This window comes from Pocillopora damicornis, chromosome 12 (assembly GCF_964200805.1).
Source record: "Pocillopora damicornis chromosome 12, jaPocDami1.2, whole genome shotgun sequence".
NCBI classification, from domain to species: domain Eukaryota; kingdom Metazoa; phylum Cnidaria; class Anthozoa; order Scleractinia; family Pocilloporidae; genus Pocillopora; species Pocillopora damicornis.
The window spans coordinates 18519511-18540350 of NC_142681.1; the positions used below are offsets into that span (position 1 = coordinate 18519511).

The window sequence follows — 20840 nt, forward strand, 5'->3', positions numbered from 1 at the left end:
ATTCGATCGACGGAAATAATGCCAAAGCTAACATCAGGTGCACCTTTGTTTGAAATGTCAGGCATGCTAGAAGATCAAACGTCAGAGCAATTCTCTTAGAATCAGTCAGTTCGTAGGTAAGTAATTTAGTGTTAACAACCCAGTTGAAAACGTCAATTGGCCACCGTAACAAGTAAAAAAGCTGGCGTTTCGAGCGTTCGCCCTTCGTCAGAGCGTCTGACGAAGGACGAACGCTCGAAACGTCAGCTTTTTACTCTTTACGGTGGCCAATTTACGTCTTCAACTCAGTTGTTAACACCAAATTACCTGCTATACTCTCCCACCGACGCAGCACCACAGTTTATTTATAAACTTACCCGCTTTATTCATTTGTCAGTTCGTAGGAAACTTTACCTTTAATTTCCTCAGTAGAGAGGGACATTTTGACTCATTACTTTATTTGGTTTTTAACACAAAGTTTACACACAAACTGCTGCATATGACATCAACTTATGATGTGATCAAAAACCGCCCATATGTGTCATTTACTGTTCGCAGGTGCTATACCGTTTCAAGGAATATATATTACTTCATTTCGGCAACCCCTTCCCTCACACTTTAGGAAAAAAGCTAAAACGATTATTGATCCATTTTTGTCTTATTAATTATCATTTCGGCTCCTTTGATCGAATGGGAAAATTTCCTCTTACATAAAACCTATTACAATGTACAGTGATTATTCAAGTTTAAGTCTAAGTCGATCAGATAAGGATTCAAAGTATCTTCCGTTTTCAAAAGGACGGTCAGAACGGTAACACGACGTCGATTAAAAAATGAATCTATATTTTTAGTTCGAATTTGGTGAATGGCTGGATATTTTTACCGTCTCTAACGGCGCCACACTCCAAGTTCAGCATAGCGTATGTGATCAGCGTTGAGTTCCAAATCAGTGGAAACTTAGTTAATTTGCTTTCGGGGTTTCCGTTCTCAGACTACAGAAACTTTTGGTGATTTCACGTTTTTTTGCAGAGGACGGCTAAGAAATGTATTGAGTTTTAAAACGCACGTGCTGAGCTTTTGTTCTGCCAATTAGATCCTTGCTTTTTGCCACCTACTCTTGGCTGTTGCTGTCAGAGTTTGCTCAATGTTAGTGATTTAACCCTTTAACTCCCAGATCAAGTTTGCAATTCTCCTTACTGTCAACCATACAATTCTTATAGTTCAGAGAATTTAATGTTGAATCAGCTAATTATCCCCAAATTGATATTTTTCTTCATTCTCATCACTAACCTGGCTGATATTGTATTGATATTGTAAGGAGAAATTTGTCTTGGTCACTCATGGGGGTTTAGGCGGGTGTACGTTCGATGAAGCAACTGATATAGAGCAACTTTCTTAACTACAGATTCTACTTGTGATTTCGTTCGATTTCTTTTCAAAAACTCTTTTCCCAAAATTTGAGTTGCCAAACTCGGGGTGCGGGTTATCTACAGGTTCGGTTCATTCGTCGGTGTTTATGGAACTTTAAAATTAAGAACTAAACTGACAAAATTATAGAAATTAACGAAGAAAGCTACAGAACGTAAACAAAACTTACATTTACTACGGTGCTGGGCGAAATAATTAAACTGCACAAGGGTGACTAAGAAAAACGAAGAACTGCTTAAGAGAGTGAACCCAAAGCAAAAAGCTCGAAAAATATCTGACTAATGACCAAGGTGCCATTCGCAAAGCTGCCAGGGGAAGGTTGTGCAAATATCCCATAGGTTACGTACTGCAAACTTCTTAAGTGATGAAAAACGGGTGTGGAAAGCGGCTGAATAGGTGATTAATAAACAATTTACGTGGACTAATTAAACTTAGTTGGACAGATAACAAAAGGAGATAAATGCAAAGCGTTTTATGATCTTACAACTTCTTCCACATCAAAACATCCCCTAGAATTTCTCACACACAACATGCAAATTTGTGATACCAGAGGGTGTTAATGGCGTACTTTGCATTTACAGCTAACGGTTGATTTCTTTCCGTTCCGGTTTTAAAAAAAAATTAAACGGTTAACTTTTTTTACGACTGACGGTTTAAATTTGTAATTTTTTATGATTGCTAATTTTTTTTTGCCGCTTTACGGCTATAGGTTAACCCCATTGAGATCCTCATACAATAATTAATTCTTGTTTCAATCAATTCTAGGTGGATTATAGGTGAGAAATTTAAAACCAGAGTATGTTTTTTTTATCATGTAACAATTTAAAAAACATATCTGTACATAAATAATTCAGTTTCATGAAAAGATTTTCTTTTATTCATACTCTGACCCATAGCAGCTTTCTTCCCACAGCAAATGCAGTTCCTATGCCAAGAGTTTTCAATTTTTCCTTTTTTTTTTTTTGAGCGTGCGAGTTCGATGGACAGACAATCTAATTCAGGTTACTAAAAGGTAATGCTTACGTCTGCCAATCTTAAAGCACTAATTACGACTATTGTTAATTGTATAGATGACTTGATATAACAACTTGATTATCAAAAAAGGTACAAAGGTTGGATGGATCAAATCTAGGTTGCCACTTTGTTGAAGCATGCTGAGTGGGAACCTATATAGAGGTGAGTTGAAAGGATGTTTTGATTTTATCATTCTTTTCCTGGTCTTTTCCTCATGCTCTAGAGAAACACTTGTGCAAAGGTCGAAAATACTAGTCTCCCAGTTGGCGAGCTGGAGAAAGCTTTTATATTTTGAAGATCGCGGATAATGTCCCCAACGAGCTTATCTCCAAAGAGGTTCATGATATTCTTGCTAATTTTTGAGAAGCAAGTGTTAAGATCTGGTTGAGTCCACGAGCACGCTAACCTACACGCTAAACGTGTTTAAATTTTGAAGCAGTGGGAAATCTCATCTTCGATTAAAAAAACTCTATTAGAGGAGTTTTTACGATAAAGAAATCAAGAGGTTATGGGTTTGGACCGATAGTATGAGTTAACATTTGATCGTTCTCATTCGTCTGAAAAACAAGTCGCTTGCCTGTTTTCTCATTGTAAGGATAATAATAGGTCTTGTGAAATGAACTTTATTAGTTATGTGATTAAACTTGACTTTCACACTTCACGATTAAAACTTATACATTTTTTAATCGTCCTCTCTGTCTTTTTTTCTCACGTTCAGCAGAATGAATATGCATATCATTCTAAAGATCGTTTCCTTTGTTAGCCGCCTGGTCGCAATCATCTTCTTGATGTCTGGTAAGTGTAGGGTCGAGTTTTACTTTTGTTGCTTAGAACGAGAGCCAACCATGAGCGCAAAATTGCATACGCCAGAAATCTCACGGAATTTAATTGCCAACGTTTTCAGCAAGCGTTTTCGACCAAGTTTCCTTGAAGTATACCATCTATCTTCATTCTTTAGTTGTCTTACAAAAGTTCTTAAATATTGCGTTCATGGAAAGTAACATGTTAAAGTTGTTTAGCACCAATATTTTTACTACTTTCCTCAATATTGATTGCCGGGAGTAACTGCAGAATACCCTGCCACTTTGGTCCACCTCATTTACATGTGACGTGAGGCTTTCAAGAACGAGGCTTAACACAATAGACGCTATAATTCTTATTCAATGACATGTAAATGAGTGACAGGTTCTTCTGCAGTTTAGCCGATTGCCGTCCTCCTTTGACCTTGTACTATTTATCTATCTGTTGTTGAATGTGAGGCTCCTCTTTCCCTCTTCTATTTGTATCGTTTTTATTACTATCTGAAAAACTGTAATTTAACTTTAAGGGCATCTAATTTGCTCGCTACGTTAAACGCTCTGTCCTATTTCTTTCTCTTCTCTGTAATTATTCAAAAGGTTTGTAATTATTGAAACGAAGGAAATAAAAATACAAACACCAATACATCTATAATTTTAAAATATTTTACATCTACGCTCCAAGTAACAATCGAAATGACACTTGTAATTTTAATGATGTTCGCAGGTACAACCTTAACCGAAAACAAAAAGGTAAGGCATGTGTTAGATAGCTTTAGGATCGTCTCGTTATAAATAGAAGTAAAAAGAAACTTTGGCCGATCTCTGTCAATATAAAATTATTAAAAACATTTTTCTTTTCCTATATATTTAGCCAATATGGTTTGGTTGCATCTAAGGGCAACTTTAATAACTTCATTAACAATTTTAATGAAATATTCCAAAATGTAACTTAATTTAGGAATGTGAATACTTCATTAAGGTATCACTTCAGCATCACATAATCAAGGGAGCAAATGATAAAACAATGAGAATGATATAAAAGAGAAAAAAAGTAGTTCAAAGTTGGAGTAATATTACTTTTTTCGTCACGAAATTTAATTTTTACACAAACCATTTAAGTCGTTCCCAACGTTTCCTTTAAGCTGAAAATAAAGAACACGAGCAAGAATTTTCCAAATCCTTTTCACTTAGGCCTCTTCGAAAAAATACCAGACCACTCTTGAATGTGAAATTTTTGGTGATAGTTCAAGCCAAAGCACGCCTTATTTTCAAATAACTTTTGTTCTAAGTATGATTTGCACGTGCCACGCTTCAATCTCTTGATAATTTGCGTGCTCTTTTTATTTTTACGCGAAGACGGCAGCGCAAAAGAATATAGGTCAATTCTTGTAGTATCTGGCTTCAGAAGCCAACTTTTTATTTGCCTCAGCCGATGTTGCTTCTTATAACTTTCCCTTCCATTCCCTAGTCCCTTCATCATCACATGACAGATATGGAGATACAGCGGCTGTTTGGCGTCCAGAGTTTTGCGGATGGTAAGGGTCTTCTTTCATCCTGAAACCGTCAAAACAGTGATTCATTTATGTGCGAAGATTTCGAAGTAAATTAAGGAAGTTTTGTAAAGTAAGCTCAACTCTTGTTAGTTCTTACGATTCTGTTTTTACGACAGCTTATTTTGTATTTTATTTAGAGAGCTTCCTCGAAAGGGATAACCTCAAACGTCTCCTTATGTGTATTTTTGTTCATGATAAACATCATGATTTGATTGGATTTAAAGATAGCCTTGTGATAAAGAGAAGTTTTTAAATTTCAGAAAAAAAATCAATTCAAGCAATATTTTCTTGCGGTGTTTGCACAGTAAATTTTACAAAGTGTAATGTAAAAGAGCGCAACCAGTTTCTGAAACGTTCAGCTTTCTCTTTCAGTACCAGAATATGAGGTAACCGCGCCTTATCAGTCAAATCAAGATGGCGACTTCGTGACACACACACTTCACGAGAGACACAAGCGCGATGCTCACGCAGGGGAAGATTGGCACTATAAAATGGACGCGTTTGGGAGCAAAATGCATTTGAAACTAACAAGAAACGCGCAGTTGGTGAAACCTGGCCTGGAGCTTGAGACACGACATGATAACGGTGACGTCACAAGGACGCCTGTCCAGTCCGACTCATTTTTTCATGGAAGAGAAATTTTTGATCCAAGCTCTTTTGTGGCTTTGAGCAATGCTAGAGGACTGGTTAGTGATTACTGAGTAATACTATTGTAAGGACGGTAAAAGCTTTTCTTTACTGTTTGATTTTTGTCCCGCTTCGCAGTTAACATTAAACGACTGTGAATATATGAAAGTCATATATTTGAACTGCGGATATTAAAAGACGTAAATATGAAAGCGATATTCGCAGTGAATGAACACTACTTAAGCAGCAGTGAAAATGAGGCCTGAAAAAAAAAATTTATGCCTGTACGGGACTGTGAATATATGATCGCTTTCATATTCACAATTAACATTATTCACCAAGGATAGGAAATTTCCACCACCCCCTCGGACAATTCTTGTAGAAAATAAATTGGGCCATGTTCATTCAGTTCAAGAGATTTACAGCGCTGAAACTGTGATTGGGGTCACTTAAACAAATCTAATTTATTGCATCATGGGAATCGGGGAACGATTCCTGTTAAGAGACCAATCAATATTGATCGCCTGGGGGTTGAAGGAGTTTGCTTGTGTCCCGATAAAATTCACGTGATCCTCCCATAATGCCATGACCCTCCTCCCCCCCCCCCCCATTCACTCCTTGGTAGTTAATTGGCAGTCAATTTTCTAAAAACTATGTGATTCCTCCGGACTCCCCCCCCCCCCTCCTCTCTCCAGCTCCCCAAGCGATAAACAATGACACGTCCCTAAATTCACAGTGATGCTCATGTGAAATAAGACCGTGAAGTATTCCTTGTGGAAACCCTCATTTTATCTTGCAGACAGGAATGATATCTTTATCGAATGATACATTCTTCATCCATCCACTTCCTAACCATCTGGCAAAACACGTGACTATCAGGAACGCCGCCGAGCCACACCTTGTTTACAGAAAATCAGCAACATCCCTACACTGCCTTGATTCATCAGGTATGCGCAGGCCTTTTAGCCCCAACATGTTGGAAAGTGTGGTTCGTTTCCTTTGATGTTTATTGGTTGAAAAATTCAGTCTTCGAATTTAGAAATTTTTTGGCAGACAGAAAACTACTCGGTTATACGGAGCGCGCTCAATCGTCTTTAATAGAGTTCTAAGGTGGGTGTGTTAAAAATTGACTACCAATGAGAATGTATCGTGAAAACATTACACAGCTTAATGGGGAGATCATGTAATCTCATCGTGATTTGACCAGAAACCTCCGACTTCCGCCCCGCCCGCAACCCCCCTCCTCGTCTTCCGGACGATAAATAATGACTTTTCTCTTCCATGTTCTCTGAACATTTCAGGTTTTGCTTCGAGCTCTACAGAATCAGGCAAGAATTACGACATATTCAGTAGAACTTCACCTACGGAACTCGTCGCCCACAAGTACTTGCAGGCTGCACTGGTAGCGGATGAGAATGTGGAAGCTAGACATGGAAACGAGACTGCGCACTTTTTGTTAGTTTTGGCTAACATGGTGAGTGTAGCTCAACCGCTTCACCAAGCAACCAAGCCTTTCTTTGACATAAAATATCTCGCGCGTTTTTCTACTCAAAACGTTACAAAAGCATTTCCTCAAAATTCCATGCAGGCTTGCATATGAGAATATACATGGTCATTCAACTCGTAAACCTAGTCGCAAACTCGTGTCAATGGTAACGACTTGGCCTGGTTGCCCTCGATATGCTCTCTTAAAAGAAGTAATCACCTGTTTCTGGTTTCGTTTAGGTAAACCGTGTTTTAATGATGTACTTAAATTCAATCAAGGACTTCCTCAAGTTGTCAAGATACTTGTTACTATGGCACCAAAGATGTACCTATTTTTTTTTATCCTTTTTTTCATGTATTGTTTATCCTTTTATTTTAATGTTTTACAGGTTTCAGGATCGTTCCGCGACAATTCCATCGGGAAAATTAAAATTAATTTTCTTATCAGCCGTCTTGTCATTATTACTAACAAAGAGGTAAGTTCATTTTCATAGTGCAGTACGGCGCCATCAGTTAATAAGAGGTACTCTTGGGTAGCTTGCTTCCCTTTCACCCTTGAAGAGTGACTAGCATCTAATTTCTCCTTTCGATACCACAATGAATCACTCATTAAGGTTATGAGAATAAAGGAAATGATCACCAACTAAAGAAGCTTTTGATTGTTATACAAATTCTCCTTGTCAGCACCTTAGGAAATGTATAAAGAACAGTATGGAGAATGTGCATACCGATATTAGGATCTAAAGGGTTAAAAGCACCCCTCGAGAGTTTTGACCAAATCCAACTTAAAACTTAACCTGCATAAGAATGTTGAAATACAGAATAAAAAAAACAACGCCAACAATTCTATGATTCTTTACAGTTACAAAAAACAAACACCATATTTGGTCAAATAATAAAGAAAGGAAGGCTTCTCATCAAGATGATAAATAAGACTTAATTAATAGCTACATTTGGTGTGGCACAATTGATCAAGAGGCAGAAATATCTTTTAGCTGGGAGTCAGCCAGGGTTCTTCATCGGGAGAAAAGTTGGACAAAATCAGTCAATGGGCAAACAGAATCAAACCAGCCGATCGGAGCGATCCTCTGTTTTTCGACGTGACATCACTTGTCCATGTGTAAGTGAAACATTTATTGATCATATTTCCCCGTACTTTTTGCGACCGAAATTTTGAAGCAGTTCGAGCTTTCTTATCAATTCTTCTTCGAAGACAGACTTATTTTTTATAACTGGTGGTTTTCGATAAAATCCAATCCCGTTGTCCCGATCACTTCTACTGCCACAGCCGAAAACTACGCAATGGACCATCTCTACTTTCTCACTTTCATCTTACTATAAGCGTTAGTTATAAGTAACTATATGTTTGGGCACCAACATGGCGGATAGCAACCGTCGTCAAGACAAAAGTCACGTGGGTGAAAACCAAGAATTGAATGCGCTCATTGCTTTTGTTTCTTCTTTGTCAGGGGGGGGGGTACTTTTGTCTCAGTTAAGTAAACTTGAGTAAATAAATTATGATGAAATAAGGCTGACCATTAACTCATCTAGTCTAGGACAAACATTTTAGGCCGGTTATTTACACGACGTCCAACCCAAACCACGGTTTCACGCAATCAGTGGGCCCCGGGCTTTCTCTTTGCTTTCTCTAGAGCGTTAATTTAATGAAACAAATGTCCTTCCACTGCTAGCTTACGGCCATCTTAATACTGTTCACAAAAATAAATATCAGATAAAAGGTTCAGCTAAATTGAGGATTGTTTAGGACGCGGTTTTGCTAGACAAAGGCTTAACTTTCTTTAAAAAAAACCGCCCTTTGTGTACCATAAGAAAGAAAACTTGAGACATACAAGGCTTAGGAACTAGGTTGTCTGTCTCTCATGATTAATGTTTTTCTAGAAATAGTATGCTTTTAAATATATCGGAGAAACTTTTTTATACCAGAAAACTGAACTCTTTACACAATGATTGGTAACGAGTTTCACAATTTTAGATATAATTCCAGGTTTTAATATGATTTTGTGTTGGTCTCTCTTTTCCCACTCATTTTACCTATTTGTAATTCCTTGGAAAGTGGAGGATTTGGAGGTAGGTATATTTTTTTTATACCTGTTCATTTGTCATTCTTTCTTTGATATAATTGATATTGAATGAATATGAAATTCCAAATTATTTATTTCGCCGTCGAAGTGATGCCGATAGCTCGTAAATGTTATGGTGGGTATCTGCAAATCATGACGTATTCGGTCTGAAATATGTACGTGTGCTGGTTATTTACTTATAGGACTGACCACATTCAGGGGTGTGTGAAAATCATTTCCCTCCTATTCGATTTGGATGCTACTGCTAAGTCTGATAACACGATGTAATTATTTGGGTTGCAAGGAGAACGCATGTATCGTGTTCTGAAAAAGCAACTGCTAATTGTTTCCTTGAAGATTTAAAAAACTTTCGTGCTGCAAGCGTTAGCCCTTCTTCGTTGCTCTGATAAAGGGCTAACGCTCGAAACGTCAGATTCAAAAACTCTTTACGGCGGCCAATTTAAATTATCAACTCAGTTGATAAAACCAAATCAGTCTTATTTCCTAATAGGTTTAGCCGTATTTGGAGGCGTGTGCTCGAGCAGAGTCACTGGTAACGTCAATAGTTATGCTGGTCTGCAAACAGCCGGGATTATTGCACACGAAGTTGGACACAAGTGAGCGAATTATATTTTGATTAACCAGACAAATGTGTTCACGATTCAGAAACAAAAAAAAAATCCATTACCTATTATTCTGAGTTCTAAACTTAAAAATAGATTAAGCAAAGTGAGAGAGCACTGTGGCAGATTCCTTGTTTGAAATGGTTGATATCAGGTCCTTTCTGGTGGTGTGGCTGCTTAACAAATCGCGGTGGTTTAGCTCTTATCGACAACTATATTCGTCGTCACAGCGGTTAAAATATTGTGGATCATTAGGAGCAGCCGAGTGAATCCGCAACAAATTTTGACTCCTTTGATGGCGAATATCGTTGTCGATAAGAGTAAGGATCACACTAAACAACTGTCTATTTGTTTTTTACCACAACATCGATGTCAAGTAATCCGAGTGAATCACCCATGCTTGACAGCTAATATAGGCATTGCTTGACACGTTGACGCGAGTAGCATTGTCCGTACTCTTACCGATAACCGCAAATTGGCCAATCAGATTGCGACATCACTGCCAATTGTGGGAAGATATTCCATCGACAAACCTGTAACGGAATTTCACTCATGCAAACGGCGCTTGTGGCTTTGCTGATCCAAGTGATCATTACAGAATGTGTGTCGCGAAATTCAATGTCTGTGGTTTAACACCACCAAGCGCACTTACGGTTTGTTTTCTTTGTCCCACACCAGGACCCCATTATCCGGAGCTTCCATCTTCCATACTTACCCTCTGAGTCAACCCTGTCCCGTATCTTTTTATTTTTAGAAGCCTCCCACGGGGTTTCTCGCGGGTGTTTACATAATAGCCAATCAGAAGAGAGCTGTGGTCCTCTATTGTTTATGTCACTCACATGCAGGCCACACGAAAGTACTTCAATAATAGCGAAAAGCAAGGAAAAAAAGTTCTAAAAATGAAAAGATACGGCATAGGGTTGACTCAAGGGTATAATTGGTATGGAGGCTACGAGTAATAGGCTCCTACCCACGCTCGTAACAGAGGGAATAACGTTTCTCTTTTCTGAATTACGATCACCAGTATCGGTGTGGACCATGATGGAGGAAACAACTGCACCGCTGGCGTAAACATCATGGCTCCTGTGCTACCAGGAGGACAAGGTGCCTTGAAATGGTCACCATGCAGCCAAAAAGTGCTTCAAGGGTTTCTCAGGTCAGGAGTGATATAAATAATTAAAACAGGAAAAATCTGCAGCAGAGGAAAATTTCAGATCAAATGCATCAGGCACAACATGATTAAGGAAATGCCATTTGTGAAGACTCATAGCCCAAGGCACTTGAGTGTTTGCAATGACTTCCACTGGCTCCTTTGATTTCTTTCCTCCAATGCAATTCGTTTTTCATTCATCACATTGGTTTCGATTCAGAGAAGTATAATGACTCGCGTCGCACACTAAGATCTTCAAACAACAGGTTGCTTGATGAGCCTAGAGCGAATCTTAAAGCGTGTGGTGAAAGGGCTTTTTCCGTGGCGGTACCGAGGCTCTAGAATAAACTACCACTCCAGATCAGGCTTTCATCATCAGAGGCAGTTTTTAAGGCTAATCTTAAGACTTATCTTTTTAAGCCTGCATTTGATTTGTAGTTTTTACTTGTAGTTATAGTGTATTTAATCCTTAGGATTTTAATTTTTAATGTTTTTAGAGTATTGTAAATCGTCATGGACAATTAATGGAAGATTGCGCTATATAAATGTATTTAATTTAATTTAATTTTGTAACACCCGTTCATAATTCCCTCTTATGCGGGTTTTAATGGGATCATTGCATGCCACAGACCATAATATGTTCCTTCTACAGTGGACCTGGCTCCAAATGTTTAGATGATCCTCCAAGGATATCTCTTCCTGGCTTTAACTACTCGGCTAAAGCGGACAGAAACCTTCCTGGCGTTTTGTTTGACGGAGATACTCAGTGTGAATTTCTTTATGGCGTTGGATGGCGACATTGTTCTTTTGAGAAGGCAAGGCTTCTATAAATGTTATGGAAATTTACTAAGCAAAATTTCACAAATTAATTTCACCGACGTGGAAGTGGCTAGTGGCGGATATTTGAAACTAATGACCTTCATTATATTTCAGACAAACTGTGGCTCCTTGTACTGTTCAAGATCATACGGCAGTTGCAACAGTAAGCTTGCTCCCCCGGCGGACGGTACAAATTGTGGACCACGCCATGTATGTCGACTTGATCTGCACACGATTGCGTACTAACTCTAGCTTTTGTTACATCGATATCATGAAGGTTTATGCCTTTTTTCTAGGCATGAAATTTCTGTTAGGTATTCCTCTTACTAATTTAGTACAACACGGTTTTTTCTCTAGCATCAATCAATAATACACACAAAAAACGAGCATCATAAAATTTATTGGATTAAAATTGCTATGTTTAAAGTGTGGTGTTATGTTCAATTGCTGATTTCCCGTAACTGCTGAAAACACACCCTTGTGGGGATCGTTTTTTAATTATAACTACGGGGGTAATCATAGTTGGCTCGCTTGTAACAATATTAGACATATTTAAATTGTTGAAATCCAAATTCAATTCAAAAAAAGGGAAAGAAAAGACGCTAATGAACAACTTTGATCAGTTTTGCATCTCTTTGGTTGAGAGGGTTTTTATGACCAATCCAATAGAACAGAGTAGAACACAACAAACCAATCCCAAGTAGCTTTAGAAGTTTTATTTAAAACTACCTCAACATATCTCCATTCCATTCCATAGTGGTGCATCAAGGGCAAGTGCGTTGATAATGGTTTGCCCAGAATTAATGGTGGATGGGGTGAGTGGTCAGAATACAGTTCTTGCAGTCAGACATGCGGAGGAGGGGTACAGTACAGAACCAGGGCCTGCACTAATCCACCGTAAGCGTTTTCCGTCTGTTTCTCAGTAATTAAAGCATCTTCAAAGGAAGCTGATACAAAATTATTTCTTTCGGCGTATAGTCGAGATGTTGAGCCATATTTTAATGTTATTTAGGAGGCGATGAATAACAGCATAAGGGATTTCAATTCTAACTGCAGCCTTGTTGACACAGCAAATTTTTCGAAATTTGGCCTTTTAGTCCATAGTCCAGTGAGCGTGTTTACAATTCGAGCTCTACTGATGAACCAACTGACAGACTGCGACTGACTGATTGACAGACTGACTGGCTGACTGACTACCCACCTAACCGATTGACGGAATGATTGACTGATATATTGACCGACTGACTGATTGATAGACTAACTGGTATTTTGGTGTTAAAAACGTAAAGTGGCCACCGTAAAGAGTTTAAAGGCTGACTTTTCGAGCGTTAGTCCTTTATCTGATGTATAAACTGCCTGACTGGTTGACAGACTGACTGACTGACGGAAGGACTGATAGACTGACTGACTGACTAACTGACTCACGGCTTTTTGATAATAAACGCAAATATTCTTTGCAGACCTGAAAATGGTGGTGAGAACTGCTTGGGATCTGCAAGAGGAAAATGGAAAATATGCAACTCGAAGGTTTGTTTCGATCATAAGAAAATTAATTTTGTAATAAAAAATGTTATCAGAGTATATCACTATCCGCTAAAAAATGTTGTGAAGAAAGATGATGAAATTATTTTTCGACGAGCACGAGACAAAAAAAAATGATCCTTAGGTCCTGAGAGAAAAGCGCAGGAATGACTTGCGTGTTGCAAGTTATACCTCTGAGAATTTTTTAGTGGATCAACTAATAAACCCTTAATTGATGTTTTTCTTTATTCTGTCTTGGTCACTCATGGGTATATGATGATACGTCTAAATCAGCTCATGCTTGGAAAACTCCTCGTGGCGTGGGAAACTAAAAGAACAATTTATCGGTGAGACCGGTGAAATGACTCCAAGTTCTTCGTTTCATCTGTAGATTGAGTGCCCGTTGCCTTCCTATCGAGATCTACAATGTATGAAGAAACACCCGGAGAGGAGGGCCTATTACATTTCAAGTACAGTTCAAACAAATCTGCTGATTCATTTGCCTCGTTCTTTGGCGGGGATAAGTCCCTTGAGGTTGAGTGGCTAGGGGGTTCCCCCACCCCCCACATAAGTTAGTTACGTATGTATGTGCAGCCCTCAAAGGGTATCATTGGTCTTTGCGCCACTTCGATCTGAAAACGAGTACAGATTTCGACGATTATGGTCTAAAGACAAGTGTGGTTCTGAGTGCAAGTGTGTGAACATACTCGTTTTTAACTCGTGAATTGCGCGCATGCGCAAGAGCGAGTTGTAGATATGATGTGGAGAATGGCACTCGCTCGCTCGCTCGCTCGATTGGTCGATTCCTGTAAACTTTTTTTCGGTTTTAGGCTTTTGAGTGCATTTGATAGTTTTTGGCGAGCAATAAACAAACGAAATGGCGACCTTTGTTTCTAAGAATAGTGGTGGGGTGAAAAAGAAGCCAGTGATAATCGTAAAAGAGTTTTTTTTTTCGTTTTAGTTTTAACAAGCGGCGCCAGCAACTGGCAGGCATGCAAGGATTCAAACTGAAATAACAGAACAACCTTCGTTTTTCATAAAATTGTAATTTACAATTCTTGAACTTGGAAACAATTCGAGGATTCATTGAAAATATCACTTACTGCGAAGTGCTCGGAGTTTACAGATGTTCAAAAGCTTTTTCTGTTATGGCGTGAGATTTAGGACGAAATCGATCATTACGTTTCGTATCGTGTGTTTTTCCTGCGTGAAGCAACAGAAGATGCCGGCGACCAACGAAATTACAAGTTAACAGGAAATTCAAGTAACACCTAAACAAACAATTTTGGCTACCGATTTTCAGTGAATTTTTAAAGAACAATTTTCTTTTAAGTTTCAAGACAATTTGAAGATTCAAAATAAATATTACGTACACTACAAAATTGATAAATAGGCCTGAAATGAAATTCTATCTTGTTCTGGATTACACAGTGTGTCACAGTGTGTCTTTATTGTTCAAAAGATAAAATTACATATCTTATGTTACATTAAAAAGAAAAAGATGTAAATAAGCTTAGGTGTATCTAAATAAGATAAGTATATACGTGGAAACAAATACAAAAGTCTAATACAGGAAGTACACTTTTACAAAGCTACATTGTACTTAAAAACAATTCTATTAAAAAATGTATTCTTAAAACGGTTTGTGCGAATGGCGGGCATGACAGGGGATTTATTTCTCAAATTATACCTCGTGATCTTGGTCTCAGGGAAGTAGGCTCTAAGAGGATGGCTCAGGATAGTTGAAACCTTGCGACAAATTTTGTGATCTTGCGTTTTAAGTAAGTCACCTATCACTAATTTCTTAGATATGTAACTACGTTTAAAACAACGATCTAAAAACTGCTGGGCTATAGTTAGCTCTGACTCAGAGGCCCCATGCACAGATAGAGCATAAGTAATATTAGGTAGGACAATGGAATTAAATAAAACATCTACTTCTGCTTGGCTACATCCTTCTTTGCGGAGGCATCTGATAACGTATAAACATTTATTAGCTTTACCTAGCTTTTCTTTTAGGTGAGTACTGAATTTGCAGTTCGGCTGAAACGTGAGACCAAGAATGGTTATTGTACTAGTCTGAGGTATGCCAAAAATACTTTTGTAGGCCTCAGCAGTGTGACCTTTTTTATACATAACAAGCTCTTTACATTTAGTAGAATTTGAATTCATTCTATTTTGGCTTGCCCACTGTAAAAACTGATTTATTAAGTCTACAGAGTGATCTTTATAATAATATACCGGAGCAATAATCGTACAGTCATCAGCGTATTTGAAACCAAGTGTCTCGTTTCCTAATTTAATTTCCAGATCGTTAAGAAATATATTGAACAAATAAGGTCCTGAAACACTACCCTGGGTTGTGCCCTTGTTAACTGTTTTCCAATTACAGACATGATTCCCGAAAATAACTCTTTGTTTTCTATCTCGCAAAAAACCTAACCACCAGTTTATGATATACGGGTTAAGTGGTAGACTCTTAAGTTTCTCAGCAAGGAGTTGATGGCTCACAGAGTCAAAGGCCTTACTGAAATCCATCGCGAACATCCGCACTGCCTTGCACTTGGGATCATCAAGAAACTTGCAGATCTTATTCTGTATAAGTAGCAAAGCATCTGTGCAGCTCCCTCCTTCTCTATACGCGAATTGACTATTCAACAGCTGTTCTTCTACCGGCCTTTGGGCGTGAATCTTATAGACTGCCTTTTCCAGGGCTCTTGCTATTACAGGGGTTACGTTGATCCCCCGGAAGTCCCCTCTTGCCACTGGAACATCAACTTTTGGCAGTGGGTTTATACTTGCCCTTTTCCACGATCTAGGCCATTGGTGCGTAGCGAGAGACAAATTCCAAATTACACGTTGCCTAGCACGTGACTAAAATCTACCCAGGCGGAGATCCAAAATGACGGTGGCAGTCTTGGCTTAGTTATATCACTCAAAACTAGTTCCCGTTTGTCTCATTTGATAAAAAGGGAATCGTCAATGTTTTCGTCAAGACAGTATTGCCTTGATTTTCTAATATTTACAATGATAGACAGTAAATTTCACTTTTCACCCACATTTACTTCCAACCTTTTCTTTTGAACCAGATGCGAAAATGATATACATTTAAAACACTTGACATCATCCACCCTTGTCAAATGTAATAGCATGATCATTTCAATCGTAATGCCTTCTTATCCCAACGTTACTTTGTTTCTTTGCTACATTAGCGAACACTGAACTACTGCTCGTACTCTAGATACAACAATCAACCACAAAATTCCCTAAACCAGATAACATTAAACATAATCCAAAAAATCATGTGTCAATTCTCGAGTTTGCTCACAGAGCACTTTGATTTATAAAACGAGTAGGAGGTATAGCCGAGATATATCACTCAATCTTTATTTCCGAGTTAGGTTTACCAAACCTTGCCTTCGGCGCTGATGCGAATTTTACATTCGCTGCAACGAAGAGTAAGAAGTACAAATTTCAGAAGCTAAAAAAGCCTATGGATTTTACAGGGCCAAGTATGAAAATGGGTGCGTGGTCGTAACATGGTCGCTTTGAGAACTCGGCATCACGCCCCTATAAAGAATCTTGAAGGGCCTCTCCTACCCCCGGGGAGATGAAAATAAGGTGTGTCACTCTCTTCAAAAGGGCAGGATGGGAGGGATGAAAGAGGGCCGGTCGATTATGAAAGCAAACTGCATTTGGTTCTAAATTAAATTAGTCACTTTCATCAAGCCCTAGGGTTTCAAAATATCTTTGTCACGGCTTGTCATTCTCGAAAATGGCCCACTTGATTTTCACCTCAATTTCAATTTACACGTTGAGGATCTTCTCGAAGAGGACGGCTAAAAAGTACAACTCTTCTTTCTTTTTTTTTTTTTTATTATTTTTTTATTTTTGTGTAGATCCTTGTAGGCTTGCCTGCATTCAAAAGAATTTAGTAAGACTTTATGGCTCAGTAGCTGATGGAACACGATGCACTGACCATCCTGAAATCTTTGACGTATGTATCGAAGGAAAATGTCGGGTGAGTCGTTTTGTAATTACATACTTGTCAGATGTTTGGAAAAAAGTACGATTGTTTATTTGCGCATCGATAGTTTCTTGCAGTTAGTTTGTAGATCTCTGTTTCTCGATATAAGCAAACGGTAATGTCATTACTGCTCCTTGAAAGCCGTGTGAAGGTAAGCTTATCGGTGTGTGCTTTTTCTGGGGAAAAATTATGCGCGGCTTAGGTCAATCAAAACTCTAACAAAATTCTCGAATGTGATTGGTTATCACCAGTCCAGTTTTAGAACTGATAAGACATTACACGCGTCGTATACTTGTTATAGGACAATGGAAGTGGACAGTACGCGTTTTGTGCGCGCGTTATTTTCGCTCATTTTGCCGAGTTAACTCTTGTTTTTTCATGAAAACGTATCACCGATATCTAGTTTTGTCATGTTTTGATTAATTGGGAAGAGGACTTCGTGCCGTCTAAATCTGTCTGTTATCACACTTGTGACTAACAAATCGGACTCCCGCTTTACATTCGTCCGATTTTGATAATCCCTGATTACCGACCGAATTGGACTCTGCTCATTCCTATTACCATCATGTTAATAAGTTACATACAGCACAGAAATCGTGTCTTTTTTTTAAGGAAATTGTATTAAGATTTTCGAACTATTCAGCCCTGGTCACCAATAATTGATTATGCGTGACGCCATCCATGACATTTCCTGAACGTGTCATGAACATGTCATGTCACGGCATGACATGTCTGCTTATGACTTAAAACCGGCCACGGTTTTTCTCAAAGGCTGTTGGCTGCGACCATGGTTTCGAGTCTGGAGCGAGGAAAGATCGCTGTGGAGTTTGTGGTGGTGTCGGAGACACGTGCATTTTGGTGAATTCTACGTACACGAAATTTCACACGGGATACGGTAAGAACATAACATGACTTTAGCGAACTATCTTAGATGACGTAAGCGTGCTGACTTATAGGACGTCAGTGAACTGAAGTATAAGACTTCATCGTTATTTCTTGAGAATTTGTCGAACCGACCTGAGACGTTTGTAAGGTAGTCCTCTACCCAGAGTCAGCGGTCGTCTCCCCCAGGAAAACCACTAGTGGGCAAAAAAACCACAATTCATTCCCCTTTGAGGCAAAAAAATGACCGTAACGTGGTAGTTAACAGACTAAGAAATATTTGTTTGCTTGTCAGGTTTTGAAAAACCAGACACCATTATTGTCTTACCGGTGGGAACAGCCAATGCTATATTTAAGAAAAGAGGAAAAGGTTACAACATGTTAGGTATGTTCTCGTTGTTGTTGCTGTTGTTATTTTTGCATGTCTCGCAAGATCCTTCCCTCGGCAATACTAGACCCTTCATTTTCTCCGCAAATTTTTCTATCTTACTAAATGCACGTAATCAGCAGTGTCCTCCTTTCCTCTATTGACTATGGCCGTCTTCAAACCCTAAACACACACACACACACACACACACACGCATAAAACCAGAACAATTTATTGTAACTTTTATAATTAGTGTGAAACTCTTTATCCTGATAGAACGAAAATTCTTTCCAACATGCTGTCTAAAGGTGACCGAAATTAAACAGAGAAAAAATAAAATAATTGATTTTAATTTTTCACCGTTTTCCTGAGCCAAGTTTATCCTTGAAAGGAGAGAATTATACCATTTACTAACTGTAAATAATTTCTAGTTTTCTTTAATATTTTACAAAAGCATCGATGTTTCCTTTCTTCGTCAAACAGGTGTTAAAGATCCTCATACAGGCGAATACATCATAAATCTCCCCTCATGGAGTCGAACTGTTTACTACAATGGGACAAAAATTTAATACGAACATAAAGACAACAGATATGATGATTCTATTCTTGTAGCTGGGCCCACAAAAATTCCCATTGAAATTGTGGTATGATAATTTTTCCAATCAATGATGTTATTACACGTTAATAAAAAAAAAACGAAGTTTAACCAAAAGAGTAATTGGAAACTCTTCATGTATAACGTAATGATGATTCCTAAACGTCAAATTCATAAAGCTTATAAGATGGTTTTTAGCAAGATCACAGTCATATAACAGACAAAGACAATTATTGATAGAAATAAAAGAGATGGTAAGTTTTGAGCTCGGTAAAGACATAAAGAAAGATGTTTTTCGTCTTGTCACGAGCGTGGGACAAAGAAAAAATTCTGTCCCACGCTCGTGACAAGGCGAGAAACGTCTTTCTTTAGAGACAATTATTGATAATTATGATTAAAAGCTGTTTGGAAAATAACCTCACGCTCTTTGCAAGAAGGCACCAAGGAACCTGCTCGAGACAACAGTGGAATCGAGCCTGAACATGTTCAGTAGATTTACCGTCAACTCTCAACTTTTTATGGATTTTGATACTTACTTTAATACTGTATGGAGTTAAACTGTTCAGATCAATAGACTTCCTCGTGTGAAAAAAAGAATGCATTTTACTGTTCGCTTTTACCCTTAAAGTTTTGCCTGAGATATGCGCATCTGTGTTAGACTGCATACATCGGTCTCTACTGGATTTTTGTCTTTCCTCTGTTTCTCTTTCTAGTTTGTTTTTCTATATGAAAAAAATCAAGGAGTGGATTTTCACTACTACAGACCACTACTATCTAACGAAACTGCTCAGAGAGCCTCTTTTGAATGGGTCGTTGGCATCTGGTCTGCTTGCTCAGTGACTTGTGGCCAAGGTATCGTTTCTGGCGTCTCTTGGTCTGTTTGAGTATTGAGGCAATTTGGCGTGCGTTTGATTTCATTCACCTCGTCCTGTTTCTGTTATTATGACAAATTTATTTCACGGTTGTTGTTTGAATTGCGTTAGACAACACAGGAATTGTTAATTAAAGCTGAAGATTGGACAGAAGTCTTTTTCTTTTGATATCTAAACTTGTTAGCTTGATATATATTTCTGTGTGTGTAATCTTGGAGAGCACGGAATAAAGTTTCTGAATTGCACAACGTCGTAAAAATCATTAGTATCTGGCCAAGCAAGAGCACTTATAGTAAATAAACACTAAATCAACATTTGATTACAATTTTGCGCTGAATTTTTAGGTATCAGAACCCGGGATCTCAGCTGCGTTCGATCTGATGATGGTACTCCTGCATCAGTTGACTCCTGTTCCGCCGAAGTCAAACCCGCGTCACACATTGCCTGTGATAACCAGAATGACTGCGCGCCAGAGTAAGTGTTCCCTCTAACGACTGCTTACGTCGATTATTTCAGTCTGTTTTCTCCGATTGGTTCCGCTAAGACCTCACAAGACGCGAGACCTTCTCGACCAGAAGGCTGACTTTTTTTCTCGTATTTTCCCGCGCTTTGGGTCAGTTATATGACAGATGGCTCCTACATCTTGCATTAATCCAACCCGTGGCTCAATATGTAGCATTCAAGTTGTGATAATCATAGTCAGATTCTCTCCATTTTAAGGTGGCATCAAACAGATTGGAACGAGTGCTCCAAAACCTGTGGAAAAGGGAGTCATTCTCGACTTGTCTACTGTCGAAGAAAAGCTAATGAATCTTATTTCGAGATAATCAGCGACTGGCTCTGTGATGAGAGTGCCAAACCAAACATTACTCTCGTCCAGCAGTGCAACGAAGTGCCATGTCCGGCAGAATGGAGGGGTCGGCCTTGGTCCAAGGTATAAACATATATATGATGCAACGCTTGATTACTAATATTCATTGAACGATTTCGTCAAATTAGGAATTTCATAAGGAGAGC

General features: G+C 38.6%; 1 protein-coding gene across 1 annotated transcript in view; it reads left to right on the plus strand.

Moving 5' to 3' along the window:
* The window catches only part of LOC113686768 (A disintegrin and metalloproteinase with thrombospondin motifs 6), a 23498-nt gene continuing 2658 nt past the window's right edge, over nt 1–20840 (plus strand). Inside the window, 25 exon segments of the mRNA XM_089189024.1 lie at nt 1–116; nt 2478–2583; nt 3140–3216; nt 3946–3971; nt 4690–4756; nt 5147–5460; nt 6201–6348; nt 6703–6875; nt 7276–7362; nt 7882–8006; nt 8961–8974; nt 9479–9584; nt 10615–10746; nt 11393–11543; nt 11668–11769; nt 12317–12456; nt 13020–13086; nt 13472–13550; nt 16980–17101; nt 17879–18002; nt 18285–18374; nt 18840–19000; nt 19665–19803; nt 20168–20297; nt 20544–20757. Of these exon segments, the coding sequence (XP_089045150.1) occupies nt 3144–3216; nt 3946–3971; nt 4690–4756; nt 5147–5460; nt 6201–6348; nt 6703–6875; nt 7276–7362; nt 7882–8006; nt 8961–8974; nt 9479–9584; nt 10615–10746; nt 11393–11543; nt 11668–11769; nt 12317–12456; nt 13020–13086; nt 13472–13550; nt 16980–17101; nt 17879–18002; nt 18285–18374; nt 18840–19000; nt 19665–19803; nt 20168–20297; nt 20544–20757 (2784 nt within the window). The 5' untranslated portion in view covers nt 1–116; nt 2478–2583; nt 3140–3143.